The following is a 21,571-nucleotide window of genomic DNA, read 5'->3' on the forward strand; positions in this document are numbered from 1 at the left end:
ATCTTATAACACTTACATGAAAAAATCTGCAAAAAGAGACCAGAGTTGTGGCAATACAGCTCCATGACATATTGAAGAGAACAAGGACACCAAATAATCTATAAAATTAATAATAAAGATTAAAAACATAAACTTTGGTTATTTTCTGAACAGACCTCGTACTTATAACCAACTACATTCTTTATACGTTTACTTTTGTATTTTAGAGCCGTTTGTCAGACTTATATTTTTCATAAAATATTTTAAGAAAAAGAGAACAGTAACTAAATTTGGTTTAATACCTCTTATAGGTTTGATAATCTAACGTGTATGTAATAATAGATTGTATTGATGAATATAATCTAATAGTATTGTTAGTTTCTTGAGCATCAGACTGCCACAGAGTTAGTATTTTCCCTTCCATAGGAAGGTTGCAATTTGAGCAACCTTGTCCAGTAATAATTATACAGGTTATTAATTCTAGTTACAGCGTTCAAGTCCTAGTAAAGCCAGTTATTTTTACACGGATTTGAATACTAGATCGTGGATACCGGTGTTCCTTGGTGGTTGGGTTTCAATCAACCACACATCTCAGGAATGGTCGAACTGAGAATGTACAAGACTGCACTTCATTTACACTCATACATATCCATCCTCTGAAGAATTATCTAAACGGTAGTTACCGGAGGCTAAACAGGAAAAAAGAGAGGTTATTAATTCTGCTTCCTGGTCACTGTTTTGTGGTTACTGTCTAATTAATATTTCCAGACATAGTGACCAAGGAATGAATCGAACTGTAAGTACAATGAGTCTGAATTTTTTAATTGTAGTTTTCATACAGTGAGGGAACTATTCTACTATACTCCCAGAGGTGCAGGAAAATACACTCATGTGCTTGCCCCCAATGTATGCATGGGTGTGGGGTGGACCCCGATTCAACAAAGATCTGCAATTAATCCTTAGATTTTTGGATTATCAATTCGGGATATGATTTGATAATGCAAGTTTAATTTCAATTGATTCATCATAATTCAAATTAAAACGTGGTAAGGATTTTTTATACACTCAAATTTGTGTCTAACATAGTAAGAAGGTAAGACCTCTTTCCGACTTTCAGCAATTAATCATTGCGAAATATATTGGTAAAAAACGGTCGTAATAAATTAATGGAAACCGGTCACTTTTCCTTTGCTTTCCACTAAAAACTACTTTTCAGTTATCTTTTTTTTTTAATTATCAGTAATTGAGTTACTATTCGCTAGCAACAAAATAATCAAGGGCCGTTTATATACACATTTTTTTACTGATAATTGTATTTAATTAATAAAATTAAAAAATAACTTTATATTTTTGGTACGCAATTTCACCTATAGGAGCGTAAGGAATAAGTTATCTTCAGTCTAATGTTTCCAGCTGATTCTGATTCATTGTGCTCGGTGTGTGGTAGGGTTCGTAGTATATTACTTCTTAATTCGTTGTGGTCTTTGTATATATTACATTTTACTGTATTTAGATTGTTAATCAGTATTTTTTTAAATTGTGATTGCTGGTGCTTACAGCCAGATTTAATGAAGACATGAGCTGTTATTTTTAATGGGAATGTTATTAACTGGTTTAAATAGTTGTTTTTCGTTAAACCTCTTTAAAAAAATTGTGCAGTGCAGCAGTAATAGAATATTTTCTTCACTTAAACGAGAGTTGCATCTTACTTCGATTTGTTTACATGGTGAATATGAATGGCAGGATCCAAAATCAGAATCAGAAGTAGTGAATATTACTTACATTGATAGAGACGGAAAGAAGCACGCTGTACGTGGGAAAGTTGGTGATAATGTTCTTTACTTAGCACATCGTTATGCGATTGAAATGGAAGGAGCATGCGAAGCTTCCTTAGCTTGTACAACTTGTCATGTGTATGTTGAAGGCGATTATTTGTCAAAGTTACCAATTCCTGAGGAAAAAGAAGAAGATCTGTTAGATATGGCCCCATTTTTAAAAGAAAACTCTAGACTTGGTTGTCAGATTATTTTGAATAAGAGTCTTGAAGGAATGTGTTTAAGACTTCCTATAGCAACTAGAAATTTTTATGTTGATGGACATAAGCCTAAACCTCACTAAATGTAATCTGTGATAACAGAAAACATTGTAGTATCTCTAGCATATATTTACAAATAAAATTGTTATTGTTATAGCTTATAGTAATAAAACAAGTAATTCTATTAAAAGAAGAATTAGATAGTTGTAAAAGTGTCTTCTACTTCATTTTGTTGAACTTTTTTTTGTGTTGTAAGAAATCGCAACATTTTATTAATACTGGTAAGTGTTGCAGACTATTAATCTTTAATATCACTACACTTAAATGTTTATCATTTTTTGATGTTTGATATTTTCAAAACAGATTATACTTTTCTTTGCAGTTGGTGGTTTATTCATATTATTTTTTTAACAAAATGGATGAAGTTGTATCAGCTGCAAACAGAGCTGTTCAATTTGACCAGCAAGGTCAAAAAGAGGCCGCAGCTTACTATTATAGAGAAGCTTGCCGTTTATTAGAAGTTATTTGTCAAAGTGATACTTCTGCTGAGCCAGAAGAAATTAAGTCATGGCTTTCAAAAGCACAACAATATAAAGAGCGAGCTGGACAGATAGATATTCTGAGTGAGTGTATTTTTTTTTATAACTTTACTTTTCTGTTTAGGATTATATTATTTTCTTCAGATCTTTGTTTTCTTGTAGTCTTTTTTAATGGCTTCATAATATATTAAAACCTTATTACAAAAGTGCATGGTGGACATAACTCTGCCATGCTACAATTTTTTTTTTTGTCTTCAGTCATTTGACTGGTTTGATGGCGCTCTCCAAGATTCCCTATCTAGTGCTAGTCGTTTCATTTCAGTATACCTTCTACATCCTACATCCCTAACAATTTGTTTTACATATTCCAAACGTGGCCTGCCTACACAATTTTTCCCTTCTACCTGTCCTTCCAATATTAAAGCGACTATTCCAGAATGCCTTAGTATGTGGCCTATAAGTCTGTCTCTTCTTTTAACTATATTTTTCCAAATGCTTCTTTCTTCATTGATTTGCCGCAATACCTCTTCATTTGTCACTTTATCCACCCATCTGATTTTTAACATTCTCCTATAGCACCACATTTCAAAAGCTTCTAATCTTTTCTTCTCAGATACTCTGATCGTCCAAGTTTCACTTCTATATAAAGCGACACTCCAAACATGCACTTTCAAAAATCTTATCCTGACATTTAAATTAATTTTTGATGTAAACAAATTATATTTCTTATTGAAGGCTCGTTTAGCTTGTGCTATTCAGCATTTTATATCGCTCCTGCTTCGTCCATCTTTAGTAATTCTACTTCCCAAATAACAAAATTCTTCTACCTCCATAATCTTTTCTCCTCCTATTTTCACATTCAGTGGTCCATCTTTGTTATTTCTACTACATTCCATTACTTTTGTTTTGTTCTTGTTTATTTTCATGCGATAGTTCTTGTGTAGGACTTCATTTATGCCATTCATTGTTTCTTCTAAATTTTTACTCTTTTTACTCTCGGCTAGAATTACTATATCATCAGCAAATCGTAGCATCTTTATCTTTTCACCTTGTACTGTTACTCCGAATCTAAATTGTTCTTTAACATCATTAACTGCTAGTTCCATGTAAAGATTAAAAAGTAACAGAGATAGGGAACATCCTTGTTGGACTCCCTTTCTTATTACTGCTTCTTTCTTATGTTCTTCAATTGTTACTGTTGCTTTTTGGTTCCTGTAAATGTTAGCAATTGTTCTTCTATCTCTGTATTTAAACCCTAATTTTTTTAAAATGCTGAACATTTTATTCCAGTCTACGTTATCAAATGCCTTTTCTAGGTCTATAAACGCCAAGTATGTTGGTTTGTTTTTCTTTAAACTAATTGTTCTGTATTCTTCACATTTATCTGCCCCTGCTTTCTTTGGTATCATTACTATAACACTCTTTTTGAAGTCTGACGGAATTCCCCCGTTTTCATAAATATTACACACCAGTTTGTATAATCTATCAATCGCTTCCTCACCTACACTGCACAGTAATTCGACAGGTATTCCGTCTATTCCAGGAGCCTTTCTGCCATTTAAATCTTTTAATGCTCTCTTAAATTCAGATCTCAGTATTGTTTCTCCCATTTCATCCTCCTCAACTCCCTCTTCTTCCTCTATAACACCATTTTCTAATTCATTTCCTCCTTATAACTCTTCAATATATGCCACTCATCTATCGACTTTACCTTTCGTATTATATATTGGTGTACCATCTTTATTTAATACATTCAACTTTCCTGTATGCTCCGTCTATTTTACCAATGTTCATTTTACTTTCTTCATCACTAGCATTCTTATATTTTCTACGTTCATCCATCAGCTGCAATATATCGTCTGAAACCCAAGGTTTTCTACCAGTTCTCTTTATTCCGCCTAAGTTTGCTTCTGCTGATTTAAGAACTTCCTTTTTAACATTCTCCCATTCTTCTTCTACATTTTCTACCTTATCTTTTTTACTCAGACCTCTTGCAATGTCCTCCTCAAAAATCTTCTTTACCTCCTCTTCCTCAAGCTTCTCTAAATTCCACCGATTCATGTGACACCTTTTCTTCAGGTTTTTAAACCCCAATCTACATTTCATTATCACCAAATTATGGTCGCTATCAATGTCTGCTCTAGGGTAAGTTTTGCAGTCAACGAGTTGATTTCTAAATGTTAGCTTAACCATGATATAATCTATCTGATACCTTGCAGTATCGCCTGGCTTTTTCCAAGTGTATATTCTTCTATTATGATTTTTAAATTGGGTGTTGGCAATTACTAAATTATACTATGTGCAAAACTCTATAAGTCAGTCCCCTCTTTTATTCCTCTTGCCCAGCCCGTATTCACCCATTATATTTCCTTCCTTGCCTTTTCCAATGCTTGCATTCCAATCTCCAACTATTATTAAATTTTCATCTCCTTTTACGTGTTTAATTGCTTCATCAATCTCTTCGTATACACACTCTACCTCATCATCATCATGGGCGCTTGTAGGCATATAGACGTTAATAATCGTTGTCGGTTTAGGTTTTGATTTTATCCTTATTACAATGATTCTATCGCAATGCGTCTTGAAATACTCCACTCTCCTCCCTATCTTCTTGTTCATCACGAAACCTACCCATTACCTGCCCATTATTTGACGCTGAGTTAATTATCTAAAATCACCTGACCAAAAGTCGCCTTCCTCTTCCCACTGAACCTCACTAATTCTTGCTACAATAAGTATTAATATTTTTATTTATTGTTTAATTTTGATTGTTTAGTTAGGTAAATTTCTCATGTGTTGTATTTTTGTTTTACTCATTCAATACCTTAAGCTTTTTCATTTTAATTCATTTAGTTTTTTTGTTATGCTTTAAAATTATTTTGTTACTTGTGCATTAACCAGCATGCATATTTTGTTTTACATATACAGCTATTGTATAAACGACTATTGTATTGTACGCTATTGTACAGTTATTGTAAAAACGATGTATATATCGTGTTTTAATGATATATACTTGTAATGTTGTGCAATATCAAAAAGTACCTATAATTTGTATATTTAACATCAGTTAGACGAAGTTGGCAAGCGTACGTTATGTTCCTTTAGATTATGTTGATTCCATGAACTGACAAATAGTATGTATCTACATAACCTAATCAAATATAACCCATGCTTGCTAACCTCGTCAAATTAACGTTAAATATATGAATTATATACAACAATAAGTTCAGGTACTTTTGCAAAATGATATTTCTACATATATAAAATAATAGCTTTATATGTGTGTGTAATAGCTGTATATTTAAAAAAATAAGCATGCTGTTTAATGCTTAAATACCATTATTACACACATTTTTTAAAATGAAAAGAACATAAAATCTTATTTCATTAATAACTTCTGATATTTTTTTTATTTTTATAGTTATTGTTCAATTATTATTTATCATAAAACTTGTTTTACAATTGAAAGTTAATTGATTAATAAATCAGTATATTTAAATTAAAAAAAGCAGTTAAAAAAATGTAGTTGAATTCTGATTCGAACCGATTTGCCTTCCCCTTGACCCAAATATTTAAAAGTTCTATTATCTTGACCCAAATATTTAAAAGTTCTATTATCGTGACCCAAATATTTAAAAGAGTTCTAAAACTCTAGAACCAATGAAAATAAGTAACACTTATCATTGAAAAGCTCTCATGAGGGCTTATTACTGCAGTTATGCAAAAGTCCAAAATCCAAATTTTTTTTGGTTTTGGGCATTTTTGGACACTTTTGGTTCAGTCGATTACAATCAAAATGGGAGGTGCACAACTAAATGTTACAACAATCCTAAATCCACATTTTCAACATCTGTGGATAATTGTTTTTGAGTTATGCGAAATGTAGATGTACGTATGTACAACTCGCTAGTCAAAATGGATATTTCCATTGAAATCTGAAAACCAAAATTTTTTTGCGATCACAATATTTCCTTTACTTCGCACAAGGAAGTAATAGGAATGTTAAAAAAAATTTTAACAAGTTAAAAAAATTGCTGAAAAAGCTGTTTTAACAAAGGAATATTTTTTTAATATATTAGTAAGTTACATATAAGGCATTTTATAATTAAAATATAAAAAATGTTACGATGCATGACAAAAATCACAGACTTAATCACTCAAATATTTTCCTTTTTTCAAATTACAGTTATTGAATCGTGAAATCAGTAATAGTATTTTTAATTTTAATAACTAGATATAAATCTCACACTTACTGTTTAAATAAATAAACAATAAAAAATGAATGCTTTTTTATAATATGAAAACTATCTGTGAATGTGCAATTAAATACTTGCGCATAAACAAAAATTGGGAGAACTAATAATTTCTTTTCTAGCATCAGTTAATGAGCACAGAACTGTATAATGTTTAAAAGCATTTTCAGAAGACCATAGATAATTTAATGTTTTTTATGTGTGGTAAAAAGCAATTTTTACCCATTTCTATGCATATTGTGTCAAATACTCACATCAATTTCTGTGCTGATGAATTTCTTATTTTATGGATATTGATTAATATAATTATATAATATTATCATTTGTACCAGTTACACTAATTGGTAAAAGTTTGATATTTTGACATAAGTGAACACTGAATGTCATGTAGACTACATAATGTCAGGAATTATCAGGTAACTCTGACAGGTAATTTTATTTAAATAAATTGTGATCTTACAAAATGTAGTTTAATGTCTTATAAAAATCAGATACTTCAAGTATTAAGAAAAATGTATTTTTATAAATTTTATTTATGTCATAATAAAAATCTATTACCATTTACTTAAAATTGTAATCCCACTCAATTGCATTACACTAGTTTTATTATCATAGAAATTTCTTAACTCCTCCTCCAGTCTGAAAGAAAACCGCCCCATGTTTTTATTGATAAAGCCTTAGGTCAAGGATAGCATTGGTTTGATTTCATCATCTCATCTATAGGAATAAGTGCTCCCCAAAACTTCTTTTTGGCTGGGTGTAGGATGTAGAGGGTATACTGAAATGAAACAACTAGCACTAGATAGGGAATCTTGGAGAGCTGCATCAAACCAGTCAAATGACTGAAGACAAAAAAGAAAAAAAGGCTGGGTGTTTGGGAGCTTGTTGCAGATATGCTGGAATAGTAGTCTTCTCATCTGCTGACTTATAAATGTAGGCTACTCTGTTCCCTTGGATGAAGAAATGAGTGTTGTCTGAAAAAACCAATTAAATAAATAATTTTTCTACATATTTCCCTTTGCCCTTTGAAGTTTTTTGTCTTCATAATCTGTGTCAATAACTTATCTTTAGGTTTCTGAGCAATCCTAACCACTGCCAAAAATCTTCTACGAACTGTCATATCAGAAACATTAGTCCCATTCTCAAGTCCCTATTAAGGTCAACAGCTGACAATTGTGGATTAATTTTGCATTTTTTTATTAGTAATCAATCCTGTGTAGGCATTGTTTTATTTTTCCGTCTACATTTTCCTTTTCTGTTTGGAGAGACAGAACCTGTTTCCCTAAACCTTTTCATGATTTCATTTACAGTACCTAAGCCCACACTACACTCACTGGCTGTGAGTCTGAGTTCATTTGTATGTGTTGGGACAGAGTAACAGGTTTTGTAGGGTTATATCCATTGCATTAACTTAAAAAATATCCATTAATTAACAAATAACAAGCTTAGAAATTCACAAGGTCACCAAAAACTAATTGACAATGAATTATAGAACCAGAAAAACCACTAATTCTGTTTGTATATGAACTAACATATCTGAAACACCAAACAGCGGGCAGTCTGTCAAAGAATGAAAATTCCCTACAACAGAACAAAAATTCCCTTTGTTCAGATTAATTTGTTCATTACTGTAAACATTTTGAAATTTACAAATTCCATATTTTTGAGCATCAAAATTTACCAAAATAACCTGTTAATAAACAGACACAGAAATCAAATTGTTTTCAAATCTATGTGTAATATAGGTTGTTTTTATATTTGTTTGTATAGGACTCTGTGAGCAAGAACAACAGGTAAAAAATAAAAAGCCTCTTTGTGAAATAGAGAATCAGAAGTTACAGCGTTGTCGATTCCTGTCTATTCAAGCACTTGATGCTGATGAAGCTGGACAAAGTGACCTTGCCATTAAATTATATATGCAGGCTGTAGAGCTAAGTCTTGACACTGTAATATTTTTATTGTATTATTATATCAATTTAAAACTGAGTTTTTTTATTATTGTTAGTTTAATAAAATAATTTGTTTAATATATTATTTACAAGTATTGTCCATAATGTTGTAATTTGAAAAATATAATTTAGTGTAATGTAGCATTTTGTATTAAAATTTTTCACTGTAAGTCTTCTAAAATGTGTAGTGTTCTTGAATTTGTGGGTCTTCAAGATGTCGCCCGTTAGCGTCAGATTAGATATGAACATAAATTAATGTCAGAAAATTGGAAACTAATTTTTTAGAATTTAATCTTGAATTTAAACGGTCCATAGTTTTGTCCTCACTGAATGTTTATTTCAGACACTAATAGTTCATTTTCACACTGCTTTTTAATTAATTAGCTTGAGCACCTATGTGTAGTTTATTATATTAGTATTTTGCACTGTAGTTGACCCTGAAAATCAAATTTTTTTTGTATTTGCCTGTTTTTAGAAATAAATAAATTTTTCCTATGTTTATCGGATTAATTTTTTGTTTTGAAGTTACGCAAAATGCAGTAACACAGTTAATTGTACGATCTATTGTTTGTCAAAAACAAAATATCAATTGTAACCTTTAATATTCTGGTAATGGAAGTAGTATTCCAAGTATTTCTGCTACATCAAGTTTTATATAAATACAGTTGTGTAATTTATTTAAATAAATCTTTTTAGTATTTGTATGGGTTAGCATAACTTTTTATTTAGTGTATTATTTGTAAATTTCTAGTATTAACGACTGAATTAATTCTCTCCTAATATTGTATTAGGTGATACCTAATATTATATTAGGTCATTTATTAAGGTCTGTCATTTCTCTCTGCATATGTTTTTAGTTTTAACAAGACAGATTTCTTGTCTTGGCATTACTTGTCAATGACTTTTTCATATGAATACCATTTTTTCTAGGCTCATCCATATTTTAAATAAAAATAGAAATGGAACATTTAAAATATATTCTGTAAAAAAAAATAATAATAAATAAAGAATTTAAATGGTTTAAATTACTCCAAAAATTTCCCAAAAAAATTTTTAAGTTTGTGCCAAATTAGTAAGTTGGAAGTTATTGATTTGATGGCACTTTTAAAAGTCAAAATTAAAGAAAAATTGAATTATGTTTTTAAGTTGATTTTTACTTCAGATTTATTTTATTTGTATGTAAATTTTTAGCTTCAGTTACACAGGTGTCCCACATTTTTTTCAGGACGTGTTGTACAAGTGAAAATAAAGAAAAAAGATAAAGTTATAAATACAAACCTGGAAACAGTTTCTTTTCAAGTATGGCTTGGGAAACATTTTGGTAAAATATTTTGGCAAATCATGGTTCAAAGGGTAGATTGAAGCCTTATCTAATCTTGGAATTTAAAATAGATGGTAAATTAGATGATTTTATGTGGTTTTTGACCTGAATAAATTAATAAAACAAGTCCCAGAACTCAAATTATCAAGTCCCAAATTATTGCAAAATTTGGTGTCACAAAATACATATTTATTAAAAACTATTTCTAAATGATGAATATTCATTTTATATTTTTATTTAATTTCTTTTTTCTTTATTTTTGACAATTGATTGTGACTAGATATTTTACCAAGTTGAAATGATTCTTGTTTTGGTTTAAAATTAAAATACAGTTATTCAATTATATTTCATATTTTAATTTGTTTTTAATAAAAGTTAAGATTTCTTGAACTCTTCTTCATGTTCACTTGACGTTTCTTTTTTATCTCAATTAAATTCCCTACAAATTTTGTTACAAAATTCTATTTATTTACTGATAATTTAATGAAGTTATTGTACATTAAACCTAAAAAATTGTGTTTTCTGGCTCCATTTTTTTGTGTTTTACAAAAAGTTTCTCAAAAATTACTAGACACACAGTTCTGGGGTCGGTTTTACACAAATTTTCAAGTCGAAGACCATATGAAACTGTCAAATTTACCCCTTAATTTAACTTTTAACAATTTCAGTATGGCTTCATTTTACCCTTCAAGCAGAAATCAGGGCAACATAATAAAAGCTTATAATATTTAGCTCATAATAATTTTGCAAGCTTGTAATAAAAAAGCATTTTATGTTTGTTTTATTTTTTTCTTTATTTCCTCTTCAAAACTCATACTGAAATTCTTTCAGTTTCTTCATGACAACTTGTAAAACTAACCATTTTTATTTCTATTTCCAAGATAGTGTTATTTTTTCCACTTGATTAAAGTAATAACCCAAGTATATATGCAACTTTATTATTGAACTAGATTATAATTTTTATTGTTTTATTTGATAACAGAATGTTATTTCTTTTACTTAACTATAAAGGTTTGAATTTTTATTGTCATAAATGTTAACAGTTTTAACTTATTTATATAATTTTGTATAATGAATCCTTTAAATTTCCATCTTTGTTGTCTTTAAATATAATTAATGTAATAATAGTTTTCTTATTTAAATATATTTTATATACGTATTATCAAAGAAGTTTTCATAAAAATAAAAAATTTACACAACTGAAGATGGATTTACAATTCTGAAAAGAGCTTATTGTTGTAAAAAGATAGGTTTTTTTACTACTAGTATTAAATAATATTATTAGTAATTGGTATTGTCAAAAAAAACAAAAAAAAACCCGGTATGTTTGAAATAACCTCTGTATCTTTTTCTTTACAGAAAAAAGAAATATCAGATGCTGAAATTAAAAATAAATTGACTAGTTTAGCTAAACAGGCTTTAGATCGAGCTGAGGCGTTAAGAGGGATAAATAAGATTAATAAAGAGCTATCACTGTATGATATTAAAGAAGATCCAGTTTCACCATCTCAGCCTCGTACTGACAATACTTCAGTAATTAAAGGTAAATAATTTTATTTAAATAACAAAGAATTTTCAAGAATTGTTTGTTAAAAATAAAAAAACTAGTCTAGAAGTTTATTTCAGTTTTTACTTCTAAACCCTAGGTATTTTCAGAGTGAACTGTGTCTACAGCCAGAGTTTTTTTTTATCATTATTATTATTATTATTAATCCCTTTTTTCCCCATAATAATTACTTTTTTTAAAAACACGTTATTTGCACTAACAGCAACTGATTTCTACTGTTTTTTTTTTTTGTTTTTTTTTAACTTAGTTGGGCCTGCACATTATTCAATAATTGTACAAAATGTCACAAATAACCCAAAAGGATGGAATCCTCAATTATAAATAAATGCTATACTGGATAGGATAAATGTAGATGTAGTAGGAATTAGTAAGGTTCAGTGGGAAGAGGAAGGCGACTTTTGGTCAGGTGATTTTAGATCAATTAACTCAGCGTCAAATAATGGGCAGGCAGGAGTAGGGTTCATAATGAACAAGAAGATAGGGAAGAGAGTAGAGTATTTCAAAACGCATAGTTATAGAATCATTGTAATAAGGATAAAATCAAAACCTAAACCGACAACGATTGTTAACGTCTATATGCCTACAAGTGCCGATGATGATGATGAGGTAGAGTGTGTATACGAAGAGATTGATGAAGCAATTAAACACGTAAAAGGAGATGAAAATTTAATAATAGTTGGAGATTGAAATGCAAGCATTGGAAAAGGCAAGGAAGGAAATATAGTGGGTGAATACGGGCTGGGCAAAAGGAATGAAAGAGGGGACCGACTTATAGAGTTTTGCACAAAGTATAATTTAGTAATTGCAAACACCCAATTTAAAAATTATAATAGAGGAATATACATTTGGAAAAAGCCAGGCGATACTGGAAGGCATCAGATAAATTATATCATGGTTAAGCAAAGATTTAGAAATCAACTCGTTGACTAAAAAAATTACCCTGGAGCAGACATTGATAGCGACCATAATTTGGTGATAATGAAATGTAGATTGGGGTTAAAAACCTGAAGAAAAGGTGTCAGATGAATCGGTGGAATTTAGAGAAGCTTGAGGAAGAGGAGGTAAAGAAGATTTTTGAGGAGGACATCGCAAGAGGTCTGAGTAAAAAAGATAAGGTAGAAAATGTAGAAGAAGAATGGGAGAATGTTAAATTAAGGAAATTCTTAAATCGGCAGAAGCAAACTTAGGCGGAATAAAGAGAAGTAGTAGAAAACCTTGGGTTTCAGATGATATATTGCAGCTGATGGATGAACGTAGAAAATATAAGAATGCTAGTGATGAAGAAAGTAAAAGGAACTATCGGCAATTAAGAAATGCTATAAACAGGAATTGCAAACTGGCGAAAGAAGAGTGGATTAAAGAAAATTGTTCAGAAGTGGAAAGAGAAATGAACATTGGTAAAATAGACGGAGCATACAGGAAAGTTAAGGAAAATTTTGGGGTACATAAATTAAAATCTAATAATGTGTTAAACAAAGATGGTACACCAATATATAATACGAAAGGTAAAGTTGATAGATGGGTGGAATATACTGAAGAGTTATACGGAGGAAATGAATTACAAAATGGTGTTATAGAGGAAGAAGAGGAAGTTGAGGAGGATGAAATGGGAGAAACAATACTGAGATCTGAATTTAAGAGAGCATTAAAAGATTTAAATGGCAGAAAGGCTCCTGGAATAGACGGAATACCTGTAGAATTACTGCGCAGTGCAGGTGAGGAAGCGATTGATAGATTATACAAACTGGTGTGTAATATTTATGAAAAAGGGGGAATTCCGTCAGACTTCAAAAAAAGTGTTATAGTAATGATACCAAAGAAAGCAGGGGCAGATAAATGTGAAGAATACAGAACAATTAGTTTAACTAGTCACGCATCAAAAATCTTAACTAGAATTCTATACAGAAGAATTGAGAGGTGAGTGGAAGAAGTGTTAGGGGAAGATCAATTTGGTTTCAGGAAATGTATAGGGACAAGAGAAGCAATTTTAGGCTTCAAATTAATAGTAGAAGGAAGATTAAAGAAAAACAAACCAACATACTTGGCGTTTACAGACCTAGAAAAGGCATTCGATAACGTAGACTGGAATAAAATGTTAAAAATAAAGAAAGAAGCCGTAATAAGAAAGGGAGTTCGACAAGGATGTTCCCTATCTCTGTTACTTTTTAATCTTTACATGGAACTAGCAGTTAATGATGTTAAAGAACAATTTAGATTTGGAGTAACAGTACAAGGTGAAAAGATAAAGATGCTACGATTTGCTGATGATACAGTAATTCTAGCCGAGAATAAAAAAGATTAGAAGCTTTTGAAATGTGGTGCTATAGGAGAATGTTAAAAATCAGATGGGTGGGTAAAGTGACAAATGAAGAGGTATTGCGGCAAATAGATGTAGAAAGAAGCATTTGGAAAAATATAGTTAAAAGAAGAGACAGACTTATAGGCCACATACTAAAGCATCCTGGAATAGTCGCTTTAATATTGGAAGGACAGGTAGAAGGGAAAAATTGTGTAGGCAGGCCATGTTTGGAATATGTAAAACAAATTGTTAGGGATGTAGGATGTAGAGGGTATACTGAAATGAAACAACTAGCACTAGATAGGGAATCTTGGAGAGCTGCATCAAACCAGTCAAATGACTGAAGACAAAAACAAAAAAAAAGCTATACTGATAAGTAAAATATTTTTACAGATGTGCTTACTGCTACTTTTTTCTTTCTTTATGTTATGAGCATAAAATAAAATTATACATAAGCCTACTAAAAATACTAACTAGAAAATGTAGGCAAAATAACAATCCCATCTGGGGGGAGGGAATACCACATTCAAATAAAAAAATAGCATCCATATAAAAGTCAACTATAATTTCCAATAAAAATGAAATCAACTTACCTTATCCAATACATAATATTCTATATTATTCTAAAGTCAAGCCTTACAAGACCCATATCCCTTTGTACCAATATATTGTAAAGACAAAAACCAACTTGATCCACCCAAGTACAGAAATTAAAAAGTAAATGAGATGACAGCATTTTTGTATGGAATGTGGTGTACCATTTTAGATCCTAATAGTACAATAACTGGCCTATATTTCAACTTGAAACATAGCTATATTATGTTAGTAAACATAATAAGTAAAATTATACACTTATATGGTCCTGAGATGGATTTTGTGTTTAATAAAATGATTGAGGAAAAATGTACTTTGTCTTAATAAAAGGATACTAAAACAATATTTTATATATATGCAATTAAATGTAGCATTTCTTCCTTTTATTGACAAGGTTCTCAATTTAAATCCAGTCAGATTGACATTTTTCTGTTTTTAAGTTAAAATACATCATTTCCGATAGAGAATGAAATTGGGTATTAGCCTGTAGTCTCTGAAAGAAAATTAATTAATATTACTTATTCTTCAAATACTCAACCCACACGTTTTTGATTTTCTATTAATAAAAATTATCATTATGATTATCATTAATTAATTACATTATACTTCTTAAATGTTACTGTTAAGATTACTTATCCAGTTCTGATTGACAATAAATTATTTGGTTTATGATAAACTATGATTTTAATGAATTTGTCTGTTTTAATAATTGTTTAACTGTGTATATCTGCAAAAATAAAATATACAGTCCTCTCGATCTGCAAAAGCCTTGTCATCTTTCTGCTATGCTCATAACAACATCAACAGTTCAAGGAAAATATTCAGTCTCTTTACAAATTAATTTTTTATATTGTCATTGTTTGAATTTTATCTTCTCCAAAATTTATAAAAGTCTTTAAGTAAGAATTGAAGCTTGAAGTATGAATACATAAAGGGGAAGATACATTTTGATAATTGTACAGAATAACTATTCATAGTGCCATTTTTCAATAAAAATAAAGGCAAAAATTGTAGATATTATTCAAAATTGTTTAATAATAAGCAAAATAATTTTATACTATTTGTTAAAAAAAAAAGTTTTCTATTCCCACAAGATTGATAAAAGTAACTGGGAACACAAGAAATAAACTGTTTTAAAAAGTTATAAATGTCATTACTTCATCTACAAGCACATACTTTGAGCAAAGTTAAAGACAAGTTAGTGCTACTTAAAATTTCATTTTCTTGAAAAATTCATTCTTGTAATAAAAATATCTATTATTATTTATACCACTATCTGATCCCTTTAGCTTTAAAGTGGTTATCAGTCAGTAAAATTTATCCAGCCATTCACTTATAATTTCCGATATCACAGATCGGCTTATCAAATTTAAATACAAATATTCCATTTTAGTCATATTTTTATGCTTATCTAAATATTTTTTTATTATGACATTATAAATATAGTGATATAAAAAATGTTAATATTGCAGAAAGTTCTGGACATGTTTCACAAAAACCTAGTTTACATAGGGGAAGTAGTGGTCACTTAAAAGTGACAGGAAATGCAACATACACAGAAGAAGAAAAACGTGTTCTTTTAGCGACTTCACGTATTAATAGAAATGAATTTGTGCCTTTTATGAGTGTAGATTTACAAGAAAGGTATGTAATCTATATCTAATAAATAATCATACTAAAAATATAAAATCTGTTTTGCATTTTAGTAAATATTAAGTTGTTACTTATTTTCAGTTTTGTCTATGGTGTTGAGTGTAATTACACAAAATCAGGGCGGTGATAACGCCCAGGCATTTTCACCCACAAACACCAAAAGAAAAAAAAACAAACTTGTTAATTTGTAATATAATGAAAACTAATTAAAGTCATATACTAAAGATTCATTTACAAAATCATGTGCTACTCCTGCTTAAACATACACTTAGTTATTTTATTTCTGTAATATTGTTTGTGCTAAAATTAGTTATTTTCATTTATTTATTTTACAGTTAATTCCATTAAGTACTTTAGTAGAGGCCTCTCCTTCTTCAAATCAGATTTTTATAACAAAAAAAAAACATTAAATAATAATATAAAACTATAAACATTAATGCTTACTAAAATGTAATTAATCTTTATTTTTTTTTATAAAAGAAAATAATTATTATTATTATTATTATAAAAACTCACTCTGAATAAAGAAAGATCTTTATGAAAGTGCTTAATGGAGTTAGTGGAATAGAAAAAGCGGCTATTAAAAAGAATAAATTTTAACAAAGTAATACTCCCCTGCTAGGATGCAGTTGCCAAACTTAACATACAATACCCCAACGGGGAGTCTTACTTTTTAAGACTTTGGGAGTTGACAACCCCACGGCCCTAGCCTCTGCAGCTTTTCTTCTGACCACACACAGAGCTGCAGAACACTTTACACTGTACACAAACGTTATACAAATTACATTTACCCTTACACAATTACACCCTACACTATTTTTTTCTTATACTTACACTACAGGTGGTGTTGCAACCACTTACGAAACGTAACTGTAACCCAAGGTGGAAACTATCATGCCGATAGGTGAATGGGTTTACATAGTGTCTTGAATGATGCCCTCTAGGCACCTGGGCGAACCCAGTTGCATTTAGCTCAAGCTCCAGAATGCTTGCGCTCTGCTGGAGTGGTCTGTTATATTGCCAGTATTTATGGGACCAAAATTACTAATCCACAAAAAATCTCATGATTGTTGGTGGTCCAACTGAAAAAACCACCAAAAATAGTCTAGTGAAAAGGTCTTGCTCGGCATTGTTTGACAAGGATGATAGTTTTGAAGATAATGTTAATTTAAGTGGTGACAAATCAAGTTTGCAGTACAAGAACATCACATTTATAGTTCTTCAAAGTAATCAGGAAGGTGGCTCCCTTCATAAGGTCTCACCTTTCCTGATTAACAAAGTTGTAATGGGTTCAAGTGGTTCCCTGAAGAACATCAGAAAGTTACAAGATGGATTGATTTTGATCGAAATATATAATGACAAGCAGAGTCAATCTGTCTTATATCTTACTGATATGGGTGGTATAAACGTAAGTGTGGCATGCCACAAAACTTTAATATTACCCATGAGGTCGTATTTTGCCTGGTTATGGAAGTTACTGAACTAGCTGATGAGCTTCATCCAGAAGAAGTTATTGATGTTAAACAAATAATGAAAAGGCAGAGCGGAATGGACGAACCAACACCTTCCCTTATATTAACTTTCAATCTTCTTGAACCACCAGAGAAAAATAAATGTCAGTTACCTATTGGTACAAGTATAAACTTTCATCCCCAACCAACAGCAATGTTTAAAATGTCAAGCATGTGTTATCTGATCAAGTTTCTTCACTTACAGCCACTATTTCTGAGCTGATGAAGATGAACAAAAAATCTGAAGTTACAGCTAGTAAAATCAGTGGTGGAATCCCTCTGAAAGTTCCTGACTAAATCTTTACCTTTGCGAACAGGAGTAAATACAGCTAGCGGTACCATCTAATAAACTCTGTGTTAAGGGAAGCCACACAACCATTCCCTCTGGGATGTTGTCTGTGACTTCCCATTTTTCAACATCTCCATCTACATCACCTCATACACTGAAGGATATGGTTCAGTCACCACCCGACCCCAGGACATCAGAATTTTTAAAAATCAAAAATTCAAAAAAGAAAAACTGGATCACCAACTCATTTTTTTAATATATTTATCTGTATTTCTATATGTATAATTATTTTTATTTATGATCAATAAGCAGAACGTTAGAGGTATTTGGTCCTGCATTGAAGATGTTAGAGTGTTGATGCATACTCATGAATTATTAATAATATGCTTCCAAGAAATGAATCTACTACAACAAGACGCGGAAATAGACTATGCCAGATGTGGTAACTGGCTATAAGATACAGTAAGACTCGGAGACTATTTCTGTAAGAGATACCGACTGTCTCGAGGGCAGTAGAAAGAGGGGTGAAGTTGCTGTTTTTGTGCGGATTGAGGTGTTAGTACAAGGATCCCATTAGCTACTCTCCATTCCTGCTGTTGCTGTAAAACTCTTTGTCCTGTTTAAATTACATATCTGCATATCTCACGGAACTCTTCGAGTTCAATGCTTTAGACATATCAAATCTCCTAACACAGATTCCATCAACATCGGGACTTTTTAATGCCCATAATATTTCATGGGACTCATCTTTCTGCTCCTCTCAAGGAAATACAATTAAGACCTAGACCTCTGTCTACTGAATGATGGATCATGCACATTCATGTCGTTACATACATGTATATGTGGTCTAACATCAACCTTACCTTATGCTCACTGCTTTTACGCCCTCATCTTAATTGGTCTGTTTGTTGCGGCTTTAATAACAATGAGGCCAGTTGTTATATCTTTTGTAGTCGACCGCGGGGTGAACAACAGAGCACAGAGATGGATTGTTGAAAAAGCAGATTGGAACAGTTACCAAAAAGCCTTCCCATCACAGTATTTTGATGATGCAGATGCCCTTGATCAACTTACCTCTTTTACGTCCCTGGTTCTTGAGAATGCTAATAGATATATTCCACAAACATCTGGAAACCCTAAACATCCTTCCATTCCTTGGTGGAATGATGACTGCCAAATCGCCATTAAGAAACTATGCCAGACACTGTGCAAATTTAATTGCAGGCCTACAAATAAACATTTAGGTTTATATCATAAGTCTAGAGGTTGTGCCATTGAGTATTCTTGGATGCTAAGAAGAAGTTATGGATGAAATATGTAGACACCATCTCATGTACTACTCCCATGTCTACTGTGTGGTAAAAACTTTGTGCAATTTTCAGATCACCAAAACAGTCCATTCTCAGATCTTGTATAGAGGAGAACTCCTTTCATCATCTTCTGCAGTGGCAAATACCTTAGCAGATTCTTTCCACTCGGTGTCTCTCACGAATTTCTGAGATACAAGATACAGATAGAAGTATTATTGTTAAACGTTGGTGATTCAGTTCGTGAATTAAATGCTCTATTTACATTCAACGAGTTGTCACACACACTTAAAAACTCAAGTGACATCTCCCCTGGACCTGACAACTTTCATCTCAGTATGCTCGTACACCATCCTAATTCAGCACTACAATACACCTACTGAGTATTTATAATAATTTATTTTCTGCGCAAGTTTTCTCACCCGTCAGGTCAGAAGCCATTGTTGTACCAGTACTTAAAACCTGGTAAAGACAAAGCATGTCCCTCAGTCTACCACCCTATCTCCTTGACAAGTGTTGTTTGCAAAGTAATTGAGAGAGAATGGTGAACTGCAGGCTTATGTGGTACTTTAATAAAAGGCAGACATGGTCTTTTATTTCCAGAATAGTGTGGTTTCCACCAAGGAAGATCTTCTATTGACCATTTAGTGTCACTGGAAGCAGCTATTCAAAACACTTTCCTATTCACCAGCACCTCATCAATCTCTTCTTCAGTATCAGGAAGGCATGGTCTGGTCAGTACCAGACCTGGTCACAGACCAGGTGTTTAGAATTAAACATTCTAAAGAATAGAGAGTCAGGGACAATATGCTTGCTTCTGTTAGGGATTTCTTAAATGACCGAACTTTCTGTGTTCATAATGGAGATTCTTTGTTAGGTAGCACCACATTGGACAATGGAGTGCCTCAAGGAAGTGTATTAAGTGCCACCTATAGCCATCAACAGTATTAAGTGTGCTATAGCCATCAACAGTATTACTAAATGTGTGCAGCTACCTGCTAATGCTCTATTTTTTGATAATTTTTCCATATATATTATGTCCTGTTCAACAGCCACAGCAGAGAGATCACTACAAAACACTGTATCTCGCCTTGAAGCTTGCTGGTTACTGGCTTCATCATTTCAACTGAGAAAACAGAATGTGTAGTCTTTTCTCACCTGTGGGATCCTTTTATTCTGCAAGTCTTTCTCAATAGAGAACTAATTATTATCTCTCCTGATGTCAAGTTTTTAAGTTTATTTTTTGATAGCCGCCTTATGTGGGTCAAACAGATCAGACAATTAAAAACAAAATGTTCCAAACTCTTAGATTTGTTGCAAGCCTTAACCACCAATTGGGAAGCCAATCCATTTATGTTGCGTTTTTTATTATTCCTTAGTTCGTTCCCATTTAGATTGTGGTTGTCACCTACTCTTTAGCATGTCATACCATGCTTAAAATGTTGGGTGCTGTACATTATGCTTTCCTTCATCTTGCTACAGGTGCATTTAGATCAAGCCCTGTCATAAACATACTTGACTGTGGTGAACCATCATTTTGGGATAGACAGGACCAGCTTTTATCATCTTATATTGCCCTTCTTAAAGCACATCTGAATCGTCCAAATTTTAATGTAGTCCTTGCTAATCCTTACTTATATAGGTATTAGGACCATCCTTGTTATACTGCATCTATGGGTATTTGTACCTAGTGTTTATTACACCTTATAAATGTTACACAATTTTGATTTTTCCTATGTATCTCTGTTCATATCCTTCATGAAGAATCAGCCTTATAAATTTTATTTTTGACCTTACCATATACAATAAACAATCAACACCGCCTATCGTCTTTCAGCAAATGTTTCACCATGTTCTCTCCAAGATAAACCCAGACGTAGTAGTATACAGAGATGAATCAAAACAGAATGATACTGTTGGATTCGCATTTGTTGTAAATGAACAAACTTATATATTTGGTCTACGTAGTATTACAAGTAGTGTCTTTTCTGCTGAACAATATGCTGTCAATAAGGCTTTGAATATTATCAACCCAAAGTACCATCATATCCTTATCTGTAGCGACTTGTGTAGTGCACTCCAAGCCTTAGAAGGTTTGTATTCTAGACACAAGGGAATTCCAGGAAATGAATGTGCAGATTCCACCGCTAAAGATGCATGTAGTCAACCATCCTTCACCACTCCTGTTAAACATACGATTTTATTAATTGTGTAAAGCTCACTCTTCAGGAAGTGGCAAGGTGACTGGACTGCTACAGCGGATAATAAACTTGGC

General features: G+C 31.6%; 2 protein-coding genes across 2 annotated transcripts in view; both read left to right on the forward strand.

Moving 5' to 3' along the window:
* The first annotated feature begins 1,412 nt into the window (after positions 1-1,412).
* On the forward strand, positions 1,413-2,236 carry Fdx1 (Adrenodoxin-like protein 1, mitochondrial Ferredoxin 1). Its single transcript, XM_075374223.1, has one exon. The coding sequence runs from the start codon at positions 1,573-1,575 to the stop codon at positions 2,095-2,097; it is 525 nt and encodes a 174-aa protein (XP_075230338.1). The 5' UTR covers positions 1,413-1,572; the 3' UTR covers positions 2,098-2,236.
* The window catches only part of LOC142329553 (calpain-7-like), a 45,383-nt gene continuing 25,978 nt past the window's right edge, over positions 2,167-21,571 (forward strand). The window contains exons 1-5 of the mRNA XM_075374222.1: positions 2,167-2,295; positions 2,397-2,637; positions 8,577-8,752; positions 11,436-11,619; positions 16,009-16,180. Coding sequence (XP_075230337.1) covers positions 2,430-2,637; positions 8,577-8,752; positions 11,436-11,619; positions 16,009-16,180 — 740 coding nt within the window. The 5' untranslated portion in view covers positions 2,167-2,295; positions 2,397-2,429. The remainder of the gene's footprint in view (positions 2,296-2,396; positions 2,638-8,576; positions 8,753-11,435; positions 11,620-16,008; positions 16,181-21,571) is intronic.

This window comes from Lycorma delicatula, chromosome 8, assembly GCF_047948215.1.
Source record: "Lycorma delicatula isolate Av1 chromosome 8, ASM4794821v1, whole genome shotgun sequence".
Taxonomy (NCBI): domain Eukaryota; kingdom Metazoa; phylum Arthropoda; class Insecta; order Hemiptera; family Fulgoridae; genus Lycorma; species Lycorma delicatula.